This window comes from Oncorhynchus kisutch, unplaced genomic scaffold, assembly GCF_002021735.2.
Source record: "Oncorhynchus kisutch isolate 150728-3 unplaced genomic scaffold, Okis_V2 scaffold1495, whole genome shotgun sequence".
Classification (NCBI taxonomy): domain Eukaryota; kingdom Metazoa; phylum Chordata; class Actinopteri; order Salmoniformes; family Salmonidae; genus Oncorhynchus; species Oncorhynchus kisutch.
This window is the reverse complement of record NW_022263440.1, coordinates 41,166-53,419: the sequence shown is the minus strand read 5'-3', so window position 1 is coordinate 53,419 and position 12,254 is coordinate 41,166. Positions and strand designations below refer to the sequence as shown.

General features: G+C 44.2%; 1 protein-coding gene and 1 long non-coding RNA gene across 2 annotated transcripts; both read right to left on the bottom strand.

The window, feature by feature from the left end:
• Positions 1-322: 322 nt before the first annotated feature.
• LOC116366469 (uncharacterized) lies at positions 323-2,685 on the bottom strand. Its single transcript, XR_004208281.1, has 4 exons — positions 2,551-2,685; positions 2,397-2,455; positions 574-2,301; positions 323-394 (listed from the first exon to the last, which is right to left on the bottom strand). It is a non-coding gene; the product is annotated as an uncharacterized LOC116366469 (long non-coding RNA).
• Positions 2,686-8,893: 6,208 nt separating this feature from the next.
• Positions 8,894-11,460, bottom strand: LOC116366474 (uncharacterized). The gene is made up of 4 exons (XM_031818579.1): positions 11,129-11,460; positions 10,975-11,033; positions 9,147-10,879; positions 8,894-8,964 (listed from the first exon to the last, which is right to left on the bottom strand). Exons 1-3 carry the CDS (start codon positions 11,149-11,151, stop codon positions 9,312-9,314), a joined length of 1,650 nt encoding a protein of 549 aa, XP_031674439.1. The 5' UTR covers positions 11,152-11,460; the 3' UTR covers positions 8,894-8,964; positions 9,147-9,311.
• Between the last annotated feature and the right edge of the window lie 794 nt (positions 11,461-12,254).

Genomic DNA, 12,254 nt, shown 5'->3' with positions numbered 1-12,254 from the left:
GTTTGTCATTTGGAAAAAACATTCATTTACTATTTTGGAGAGGGGGGGGGGGGTTAATGAAATACTTCAGAGAACTTTCAGGAGGGTTTAGTGAGATAGAAAGCAAGTGCATTAGAGTCACCATTAATATTAAGGGCATCAGGCCCAAAACTCTGATTCAGGCTCATTGATTGCAGAGGTCCAGTGATGCAAAGATCCTGTCAAATGCCAGAGAGCCAACATTTCTTCTACTGGAAGAAGCAACCTAACTACCACAACACTGACATCCCTTTGAAGGCATTCAAAACATTTGTCTGAAAACAATTAAATAGATAAAGACTAATATGTATTAGTAAATTTTATTTTAAAACAATTGAAGTAGAGAAGTCCTGACAACACTTCCAGGTCACAGCACCTAGAAGACAAAAAGATTAGTAACAAGCATACATGAAAGCAAAGACAGGTGCCAAGGCTGCATTTACACAGGCAGCCAAATTCTGATCTTTTGACTAAGCCAATCGCAAAAAGATCAATGAACTGCCTATGTAACCTAAACAGCCCAAATGCATAAAAATAGAGAAACTGAAATCTCACCTCAACTGGTGGCTACAGATCCCACTTCATCATGTTCTGGACTCCCCTAAAGCTCTGGACTCAATTTAGGTTGTGCTAGGGCCTTTCTGCTTGGCAGATAGTGGTTTGGCTGTGGCTTGCTGACACTTGAAGAGCTGGGTTGAGTGGCTAGGGGAGGCACTACTCCTACGAGTAGGGTCTTTGAGCCGGTGGATTGTAGATCCGCCGTACAATTCTGGGATGCTGTGCATGATGGTCAGGGCAAAGCGGCGAGGGTTGATCGAGCTGGCACTGCTGGTCCTGCTCTGGGTAGGGCCATAGCTGCTAGACAAGAGGCTCTGGGTGGGACGTCTGGCAGAGCTAGTGTTGGACTTCACTGCATTGAACAAATAGCTGGGCTGATAGCGTTGACTGGGGACAGGTTAAAGCCACTTGGCTTCTGGGCTGTGGCAGGAGCATTCTGGATGAATGTTGAAGAACTGGCAGCCTGGGTAGAACTGAAGAGGCTGGAGACTGGCCCACTACTGGCAGCATAGCTGGGCTGGTAGCTCCCCCACTGAGCAGACATTTGTCCGTCTTCCCTTGGGCAGGTTTTGCAAGGAGATTCTGGCTGTATGTTGAACCCCTTCCACCTTGGTTAAAGGTAACAGGCTTTGGCTTGGTGTTGCACCAAGGTCAGAGCCAGGCTTGTAGGCGCCATAGGAGTTTCCACTAGCTGTAGAGCTGGGCGAAAAAGACTGGCGCGAGAGGCCAGGCTAGAAGTGGGCATGCCGCGACTTGGAAGGTAGAGGATCCATCTATTCTCTGGCCAGAGGTTTGGGCATATTGATTGGAAGTTGAAACACTTTCTACTGGCAGAGTTGCTCTGGTATTGCATGACATCTTGGGAGAAGCTAGGCTTGTAGCTGTTTGTTGCACTCCCACCTCAGTAGAACCTGGTCTAAATGAAGTTTGTGAAGAAACCACTTGAGGGAACTTCACGGTCGGGAGTGGAAATTGACCGGGCAGAGATCTCCATTGGTCCCTTGAAAGCCAGGGAAGGGAGGCTGCTCCCTTGCTTCAGGTCCTGGACATAGTGGGTGAGGGAGGTGGGTGGGGTGGCAGTTTGACCATAGAGGCTGGGGCTCCTCTACTCAGAGTCTGGACAAGGCCTTGGTTGGGTTGTCTGGAGGTGGAGAACTTGAATTCACTCTGGGTAGAGCCATAGTTAGGAATAGATGGTTTCAGGTTAGAGGCAGTTCTACTCTGGACATTAAACACAACATCAGGATTCTGGACTAGTCCAGAGCTGCCGGAGTGAGGCTGTACAGTACGGAGAGTGTTGGCCTGGATTCTCTTTACCTCCCAACTTGAAACTGGCCTTAATGCACTGGGGTCAGTGACACTTGACCATAGGTTCTGCTGGCCTTGGTTTGATGCTTGTTGTGGGTGACAGAGGATCCACTGGCTATAGAACCAGAGAGGCTAATGTCAGTATTCTTGGCACGGGTCCTCTTACCCTTTGTCTGGGCGGAGGTAAAGCTGCTGGGATAGATCCAGAGCCCCTTGGGGCTGGCTGGAGGGAGCTTGGAGCAAAGCCTCCGAGTGTGTTGTATCCAGTCCCGCGGTAAGTAGCTTCACTCTGGACCGAACCAGAAGTGTGAGAGGCTGGTCTGAATTGATCCTGGGGATAGCTGCCACCTGTTTGCCTCTGCTCAACTTCCATTCTGGAAGAGCCAGAAAACCCATAGCCTCTTACTCTCTGGGCATCTAAACAGAAGGTTATAGAAAGAAAGTTATAGATTCAGTGCCAAACTTGAAGGTTGGTCTGACAAAAGTGACAACGGTTTGTGTTCATGCCTTACCACGTGGAGCCCATGTAAAACTTGAGTGTTCTGCAAACAATGAGCAAAGGAACACAATCCTGTCAAGAAAAGAAGTTGCCATTACACATCAACATTCCAAATACAAGCAGCAACCTTGCAGTTGACCTGAAACACATTGGTCAAAGAACCTTACCCCAAATTAATTCCAAAAGCCATCTCAAAGCCTTAAACCACCAACAGCCCAGACAAAGCAATTAGTAGCTCAGTGCCTTACTGCCATGCTTAGTTGACATACCAGCTTGGTGTGTATTTATTGCCTGAACCTGCAGTTGCCATCCAATCACTGGCTTATTGATTGATCATTCTCAGCTGTATGTCTTTGTGGAGCGGACAGATTTTAAAACAACCAAGGTGAGGACAGAGGACGCGAAGAGTTAAGGAAAGACATTTGAAATTCACACAAAGAGGGCTAACGTTATGACACCACAGTGACATGCAGATGAACATGATCAATCAATCAATCAAACAGTGATGACAACTGGCTGTTCAGGCTATAAATATACACTCAGCTGATATATCAACAACTCAAGGCAGTAAGGCAGCGTTTACACAGGCAGCACAATTCTGATCTTGTTTTTCACTAATTAGTCTTTTGACAAATCAGATCTGCTCTGAAAAAGAGCTGATTTGAAAAGATCTGATGTGATTGGTCAAAAGACAAATGAGTAACAAAAGGATCTGAATTGGTCTGCCTGTGTAAAAGCAGCCTAAGTTAGCGAGCTGGCAGCTATTGCGTTGTCTCCTCTGTGGGTTCTGTAGAACTTCATTTAAATATAAAAGTGTTTCATATCTACTGAAAAGTTGCTGCTTGTGAAATATGTTGTGTAATTTCTCTCTTGGCTTTTACGTGATTTAACTTGTACAATGTATTCTCTTGACAGGGGATTTGTTTGTTTTGTTCATTGTTTGCAAAAATTCAAATCAAATTTTATTGGTCACGTACACATTGTTAGCAGATGTTAATGCGAGTGTAGCGAAATGCTTGTGCTTCTAGTTCCGACTATGCAGTCAAATCTAACTAGTAATCTAACAATTTCAACTACCTTATACAAAAACAACTACCTTATACACACAAATACACACAAATGTAAAGGGATGAATAAGAAACAAAAATGAATGGGAAGTCATTGACACCGTACGAAACATATACACGGTGTCCAATACCACTCAATTCGGCGTCGTTTCAATCAAGGTTGATTGCATATGCCATATGGCAAATGCCAAGTGTAGCACTCCAAAAATCCAACAGATGGCGAGTGCGCTCCACTGTGATTTTTCATATTGCAAATGTAACACAAGTCAAGACCCAAGAGTAAAATTTTTAAAAATTGAACATTTTTTTCAAAAACGTATCACCCCCTTAAAAAAGTGCTTTCTGGACTGTTTTTTGAAATTCTTTAGATTTTGTGTCAATTACACATGTGTAAGACCTGTATGAATAAACTTTTGTCAAATTTCATTATCATTTTTTTTGTTAACTTGTCCATAGGGCATAGTTTTTTGTTCATTTGCAATATGATTTCATAGGAAGTCAAAAGTCACTGTTTTATTTTGTTTGCCAAATGCCATAAGAAATGTCCAAATGCAATATTAAAGATTTGAAAGTGGCAAATCAGGATGTTATGTCCATTTGCCATGTACGATAAATGGAAGTCGGTTTACAAACCCAAAAGTCAGTGAACCATGTCCAAAAGGCATTTATACTGCCAAAATAATATATAGCACTATGTTAAGCCTTGAATCAACCTAGATGGTCTATTTGTCATGTATGATGAGGGAGAAGTGGGACTGTTGTTTTTTAATGATTTTTTTTAAACGTCCAAAATGACAAGGAGCACGGGTGGGGGGTGCCCCCTACCCAACCGTGGACCCCTTGCTACCCCGTAATGGCATTAAAAACCATTTTTCCAATCACCAGGTGCACGGCTGTGCATTTGCAGTATGTTTCAATGTGCATTTACCATCACAAATTTGTGATGCCCATGTTTCAATGGGCATTTACCATCGCAAATTTGTCATGCTCAAAAATACTGCAGAAATGCAAATTGACTGGCCTTATGAACTCGGGATGGCCGGGCAGTGATAGTGGTTCCTCTCCATCGCTCGTTGTGTTGATTTCATCACGTCCATTTGGTGAATTTTTTTCACTGTTGAATCATGTTGCAAATGCACTGTGCATTGAGAATATGGAAATGCCACCGCAGGCTCTGTGTGTTTTTAAGCACCGCACTTTGTCACTCCATCCTTGCTGTGTGTGTGTGTGTGTGTGTGTGTGTGTGTGTGTGTGTGTGTGTGTGTGTGTGTGTGTGTGTGTGTGTGTGTGTGTGTGTGTGTGTGTGTGTGTGTGTGTGTGTGTGTGTGTGTGTGTGTGTGTGTGTGTGTGTGTGTGTGTGTGTGTGTGTCAGTGTGAGAGAGCTTTTCATTGACATCTGTTGGGAGGAATGACTGATTTACAGTTCATGAGGATTACCTAGTCACACATATGAAGTTTTGGAAAGATGTGACTTTTGTAATGCTTCGAAACAGACACTGTGACCCCAATTAAAGGCACTTCTGGTTGGCACAGGAAGCTAAAAGTAAACACATATCCTCATTTGAGTAGGCTTTTACAGAATCCTGAGTTTTAAGTCTATACATTAAGAACTGACTGATTTACACAGGGTTGAATGCACTATTTCTCACAAACTGCAGGTTGGGTATGGCAAGACAATTTTGGGGTGATTTTAACCACTTCCGGTTGCTCCAGGAAGCTTAGAATCAACACAGGTAGTCCTCATAGTGGCCTGATGGATTGTCATGGAAGACAGGTTCATAAGACATTCATAACCCACATGGGCTTCAGGTTGAATTTAGTGGTGCAGGCAATGTATTACTATGGGGAGAGAAGTCATTGAAAACTGTTTGACGTAAACACCTTCTTTTAACTTTTAAGGGTTAATGCCACATGGTCAAGTTTAGGCTTGCACCGATCGGGAGGACCTCAGGAATGTTCCCAAGGTAGAATTGTGCTTCTAACCCTAACTGTTCTCCCGCAGTCACCCAAAAGCCTCTGCAATTTAGGGCCAGGCTTCATTATGAGCTCAGACCGAGCAAGCTACGGTCTAGCGGGGCATCTTGTTGAACTCGGCACAGCCTAGAGATTATGGTAATGCCATTGCAGGCTCTGAGTGTCTTTAAGCACCGCACTTTGTCACTCCATCCTTGCTGCGTGTGTGTGTGACAGAGCTTTTCTTTGACATCTGTTGGGAGAAATGACTGATTTACAGTTCATGAGGGTTGCCTAATAACCAATATGAAGTTTTGAAAAGATCAGACCTTTTTAACCCTTCGAAACAGCACCTATGACAACATTTTACGGCACTTCCGGTTTACGCAGGAAGCTGAAAGTAAACACATATCCTCCTTGGGGTAGGCACTTATATAATATTGAGTTTTAAGTCTTTATGTTAAGAACTGACTTATTTACAGAGGGTTGAATGAGTGTGTGTTATTTCAGAAAATCACAGAAAATCACAGAAATCTCGCATAGCTCGGAAACACAATTCAAAAAGATTTGTCTGAACAAGCTGCAACTGGATCTGTAACTTAAAAAGAAGAAAAAAAACAATTTGACATTGTACGATTTCTCTTAAATTACGATAGATAAATGGCTGGTTCTTTTTTTATTGACACCGTAGGTTCATTTACTTTGATGTGAAGTGTAGAAATTATTGCTCTATTTTCATTTTTGACCTTTAATCCCGTGGAGGCCTGGACGCCATCTTGTTCGGGGCCAACTGCCCATTATGCCAAACCTATGCTCACCAAGTTTCGTCTTCGAAGTCTTTTCCATTTAGGAGATAAGGCCATGTCGTGATTGGTGATGTTTTGTACATTTGCAATATGATTCTACTCGCCCTCTTGTGGTATTTACCGGGACAGTGGAAAAATGACCAAAATGTGAAAGTTTTATTAAACGAAAACCGAATGTCCGAGAGACTTCGTTTGATGACTTACTGGAAGATCCGGCCCTGCTGCACGGCCCGACGCTGTCCGCCAATTTTAGAAATGTTGTCGGACGTCTAGTAAGGGACCGTACATTTGCAAAGTGGACTTTCTCACTAACCATATGGCAAATGTCAAAATGTTCCCTTAAGGTATGTGAAGTCCAACCCTAGGTCTGCCGGCGGCCCTACCCAAAGCCTCTCCTCTAGAAGCTATGGCCTTACCCAGTGTGGGACTAGCAGTGGCACCCCCACCACCCCTCAACGCTTCGCCCTGGCCACCATCCACAACATCTCCGAATACTACGGTGGAGCTTGTGTCTGTCGTCTCGAAGTAGTGCCTCCTCCCCTAGCCACTCCAAACCCAGCTCTTCAAGTGTCAGCAAGCCACAGCCAAACCACACTGCACCTGCCAAGCAGAAAGCCCCAGCCCCAGCATTACCTATTAGTTGTGGTATTAGTAAACACAATTGGCCCAGCGTCGTCCGGGTTAGGGGAGTGTTTGGCTGGGGTAGGCCATCATTGTAAATAAGAATTTGTTCTTAACTGACTTGCTTAATTAAATAAATGTAAAATAAAATGAAATAACAAGTAGAACACCAGACCAGAACATTTCTGACCTGCAGGAAATGAATGCAAATTAGAAAGAATTGTTTATTTCCTTTTGTTTATTGTCTATTCCATTTGCTTTGGCAGTGTAAACATATGTTTCCCATGCCAATAAAGCCCTTTGAATTCAATTGAAAGTGTGTGTGAGAGAGAGATGTACGTTGTATGCTTATGATGAAATATCATGGGTGAAGCAGATTGTTGAATGGCCTGACGAATAGAGAAGAGAGTGTTGTCTCCCATTAGAGAGAACAGAAGAGTCACCTCCATCCTTTGTTGATTAATAGAACTCATTTTCAGTATGATTTAAGACACCTTTCTCCTCTTCCTGCAAATCTACCCTCTGTCTAAAGGTCCTGTCAACAAGATCGTTTCTGCTGATGCCAATGAAAGATTTATTTGTATATTTTATTTACATTTCTGTATTCTGCGTGAACGTTATTTTTCTCTTTATTTTCTTTATGAATGTTGCCAGGCATTATGGAAAAAGAGAGGAAAGGAAACAGCTCCTAAAAAATGATGTCTGTGCCTCCACTTCCTCTGGCAGGAAATAGCATCTTTGATTTGAGCCACCACACATGGATGGTCAATGCATGCGAGGTGATGCTCTCTCTCTCTGTTTATTTTACTGTGACAAACTGGTGTGCCTTAGTCATTCACCTCAGTGTAAAAGACAAATGTGTCAACAATATTATAACATCTAAAACCCAAGGGAACATTCTGAATCTAGGCAGACATGGGATCTGGGTTTGTACTTTTGGGAATATTTTATTAGTTCCACTGAGCCAAGCACAGCTGAAGACATGGAATGATTTTTAATACTATCTGAATCCAGGCTGGTTAGCAGTGCCATGTGTCTGATAAGACGTGAGGGTGAAAGTGTGACATTGTGACAGATATCCTCATCATGGATAGGGGGCCTGATGGCACACACTGGCTCCTCCTGCTCACACACTTCCAGCAGGGGACAGTAATGATCCCCATCAGATTGACTCCTGCTCATTTTGAAACATGGAGCTGAGCTCAGTAACAGGAATGTTTGGCCTGATACCGACGAGACGGCCTTTCGGGAGGTCAGAGAACTGGCAAAGTGGTACCAGAAACACCTCTCCCTCAACTTGAGCAAGACTAAGTAGCTGATCGTGGACTACAGGATAAAGCGGGCCGAACAAGCCCCCATTAACGGGCCTGTAATGGAGCAGGTCGAGAGTTAAGTACCTTGGTGTCCACGTCGCCAATGAACTCTCAAGGGTCAAACATACCAAGACAGTCGTGAAGAGGGTACGACTACACCCCCCCCAAGAGACTAACAAGAATTGGCATGGGTCCCCAGAAGGTTTTACAGCAGCACCATCAAGAGCATCCTGATCGGTTGCAGTCCAAGTTAAACTTCTGCACGGTAAGCGGTTCCAGATTGCCAGGTCTAGGACCAAAAGGCTCCTCAACAGCTTAATGGCATCTCAAGCTTTAAGACTGCTGAAAAATTCATTTTAATAAATGAAAGGGGCTTGCAAGTAAACATTATGCAAAATTCACACTTGTAGTCAGCGTATGTGACAAGTAGTTTGTCATTTGGAAAAAACATTCATTTACTATTTTGGAGAGGGGGGGGGGGTTAATGAAATACTTCAGAGAACTTTCAGGAGGGTTTAGTGAGATAGAAAGCAAGTGCATTAGAGTCACCATTAATATTAAGGGCATCAGGCCCAAAACTCTGATTCAGGCTCATTGATTGCAGAGGTCCAGTGATGCAAAAGATCCTGTCAAATGCCAGAGAGCCAACATTTCTTCTACTGGAAGAAGCAACCTAACTACCACAACACTGACATCCCTTTGAAGGCATTCAAAACATTGTCTGAAAACAATTAAATAGATAAAGACTAATATGTATTAGTAAATTTTATTTAAAACAATTGAAGTAGAGAAGTCCTGACAACACTTCCAGGTCACAGCACCTAGAAGACAAAAAGATTAGTAACAAGCATACATGAAAGCAAAGACAGGTGCCAAGGCTGCATTTACACAGGCAGCCAAATTCTGATCTTTTGACTAAGCCAATCGCAAAAAAGATCAATGAACTGCCTATGTAAACCTAAACAGCCCAAATGGCATAAAAATAGAGAAACTGAAATCTCACCTCAACTGGTGGCTACAGATCCCACTTCATCATGTTCTGGACTCCCCTAAAGCTCTGGACTCAATTTAGGTTGTGCTAGGGCCTTTCTGCTTGGCAGATAGTGGTTTGGCTGTGGCTTGCTGACACTTGAAGAGCTGGGTTGAGTGGCTAGGGGAGGCACTACTCCTACCGAGTAGGGTCTTTGAGCCGGTGGATTGTAGATCCGCCGTACAATTCTGGGATGCTGTGCATGATGGTCAGGGCAAAGCGGCGAGGGTTGATCGAGCTGGCACTGCTGGTCCTGCTCTGGGTAGGGCCATAGCTGCTAGACAAGAGGCTCTGGGTGGGACGTCTGGCAGAGCTAGTGTTGGACTTCACTGCATTGAACAAATAGCTGGGCTGATAGCGTTGACTGGGGACAGGTTTAAAGCCACTTGGCTTCTGGGCTGTGGCAGGAGCATTCTGGATGAATGTTGAAGAACTGGCAGCCTGGGTAGAACTGAAGAGGCTGGAGACTGGCCCACTACTGGCAGCATAGCTGGGCTGGTAGCTCCCCCACTGAGCAGACATTTGTCCGTACTTCCCTTGGGCAGGTTTTGCAAGGAGATTCTGGCTGTATGTTGAACCCCTTCCACCTTGGTTAAAGGTAAACAGGCTTTGGCTTGGTGTTGCACCAAGGTCAGAGCCAGGCTTGTAGGCGCCATAGGAGTTTCCACTAGCTGTAGAGCTGGGGCGAAAAAGACTGGCGCGAGAGGCCAGGCTAGAAGTGGGCATGCCGCGACTTGAGGTAGAGGATCCATCTATTCTCTGGCCAGAGGTTTGGGCATATTGATTGGAAGTTGAAACACTTCTACTGGCAGAGTTGCTCTGGTATTGCATGACATCTTGGGAGAAGCTAGGCTTGTAGCTGTTTGTTGCACTCCCACCTTCAGTAGAACCTGGTCTAAATGAAGTTTGTGAAGAACCACTTGAGGGAACTTCACGGTCGGGAGTGGAAATTGACCGGGCAGAGATCTCCATTGGTCCCTTGAAAGCCAGGGAAGGGAGGCTGCTCCCTTGCTTCAGGTCCTGGACATAGTGGGTGAGGGAGGTGGTGTGGGTGGCAGTTTGACCATAGAGGCTGGGGGCTCCTCTACTCAGAGTCTGGACAAGGCCTTGGTTGGGTTGTCTGGAGGTGGAGAACTTGAATTCACTCTGGGTAGAGCCATAGTTAGGAATAGATGGTTTCAGGTTAGAGGCAGTTCTACTCTGGACATTAAACACAACATCAGGATTCTGGACTAGTCCAGAGCTGCCGGAGTGAGGCTGTACAGTACGGAGAGTGTTGGCCTGGATTCTCTTTACCTCCCAACTTGAAACTGGCCTTAATGCACTGGGGTCAGTAACACTTTGACCATAGGTTCTGCTGGCCTTGGTTTGATGCTTGTTGTGGGTGACAGAGGATCCACTGGCTATAGAACCAGAGAGGCTAATGTCAGTATTCTTGGCACGGGTCCTCTTACCCTTTGTCTGGGCGGAGGTAAAGCTGCTGGGGATAGATCCAGAGCCCCTTGGGGCTGGCTGGAGGGAGCTTGGAGCAAAGCCTCCGAGTGTGTTGTATCCAGTCCCGCGGTAAGTAGCTTCACTCTGGACCGAACCAGAAGTGTGAGAGGCTGGTCTGAATTGATCCTGGGGATAGCTGCCACCTGTTTGCCTCTGCTCAACTTCCATTCTGGAAGAGCCAGAAAACCCATAGCCTCTTACTCTCTGGGCATCTAAACAGAAGGTTATAGAAAGAAAGTTATAGATTCAGTGCCAAACTTGAAGGTTGGTCTGACAAAAGTGACAACGGTTTGTGTTCATGCCTTACCACGTGGAGCCCATGTAAAACTTGAGTGTTCTGCAAACAATGAGCAAAGGAACACAATCCTGTCAAGAAAAGAAGTTGCCATTACACATCAACATTCCAAATACAAGCAGCAACCTTGCAGTTGACCTGAAACACATTGGTCAAAGAACCTTACCCCAAATTAATTCCAAAAGCCATCTCAAAGCCTTAAACCACCAACAGCCCAGACAAAGCAATTAGTAGCTCAGTGCCTTACTGCCATGCTTAGTTGACATACCAGCTTGGTGTGTATTTATTGCCTGAACCTGCAGTTGCCATCCAATCACTGGCTTATTGATTGATCATTCTCAGCTGTATGTCTTTGTGGAGCGGACAGATTTTAAAACAACCAAGGTGAGGACAGAGGACGCGAAGAGTTAAGGAAAGACATTTGAAATTCACACAAAGAGGGCTAACGTTATGACACCACAGTGACATGCAGATGAACATGATCAATCAATCAATCAAACAGTGATGACAACTGGCTGTTCAGGCTATAAATATACACTCAGCTGATATATCAACAACTCAAGGCAGTAAGGCAGCGTTTACACAGGCAGCACAATTCTGATCTTGTTTTTCACTAATTAGTCTTTTGACAAATCAGATCTGCTCTGAAAAAGAGCTGATTTGAAAAGATCTGATGTGATTGGTCAAAAGACAAATGAGTAACAAAAGGATCTGAATTGGTCTGCCTGTGTAAAAGCAGCCTAAGTTAGCGAGCTGGCAGCTATTGCGTTGTCTCCTCTGTGGGTTCTGTAGAACTTCATTTAAATATAAAAGTGTTTCATATCTACTGAAAAGTTGCTGCTTGTGAAATATGTTGTGTAATTTCTCTCTTGGCTTTTACGTGATTTAACTTGTACAATGTATTCTCTTGACAGGGGATTTGTTTGTTTTGTTCATTGTTTGCAAAAATTCAAATCAAATTTTATTGGTCACGTACACATTGTTAGCAGATGTTAATGCGAGTGTAGCGAAATGCTTGTGCTTCTAGTTCCGACTATGCAGTCAAATCTAACTAGTAATCTAACAATTTCAACTACCTTATACAAAAACAACTACCTTATACACACAAATACACACAAATGTAAAGGGATGAATAAGAAACAAAAATGAATGGGAAGTCATTGACACCGTACGAAACATATACACGGTGTCCAATACCACTCAATTCGGCGTCGTTTCAATCAAGGTTGATTGCATATGCCATATGGCAAATGCCAAGTGTAGCACTCCAAAAATCCAACAGATGGCGAGTG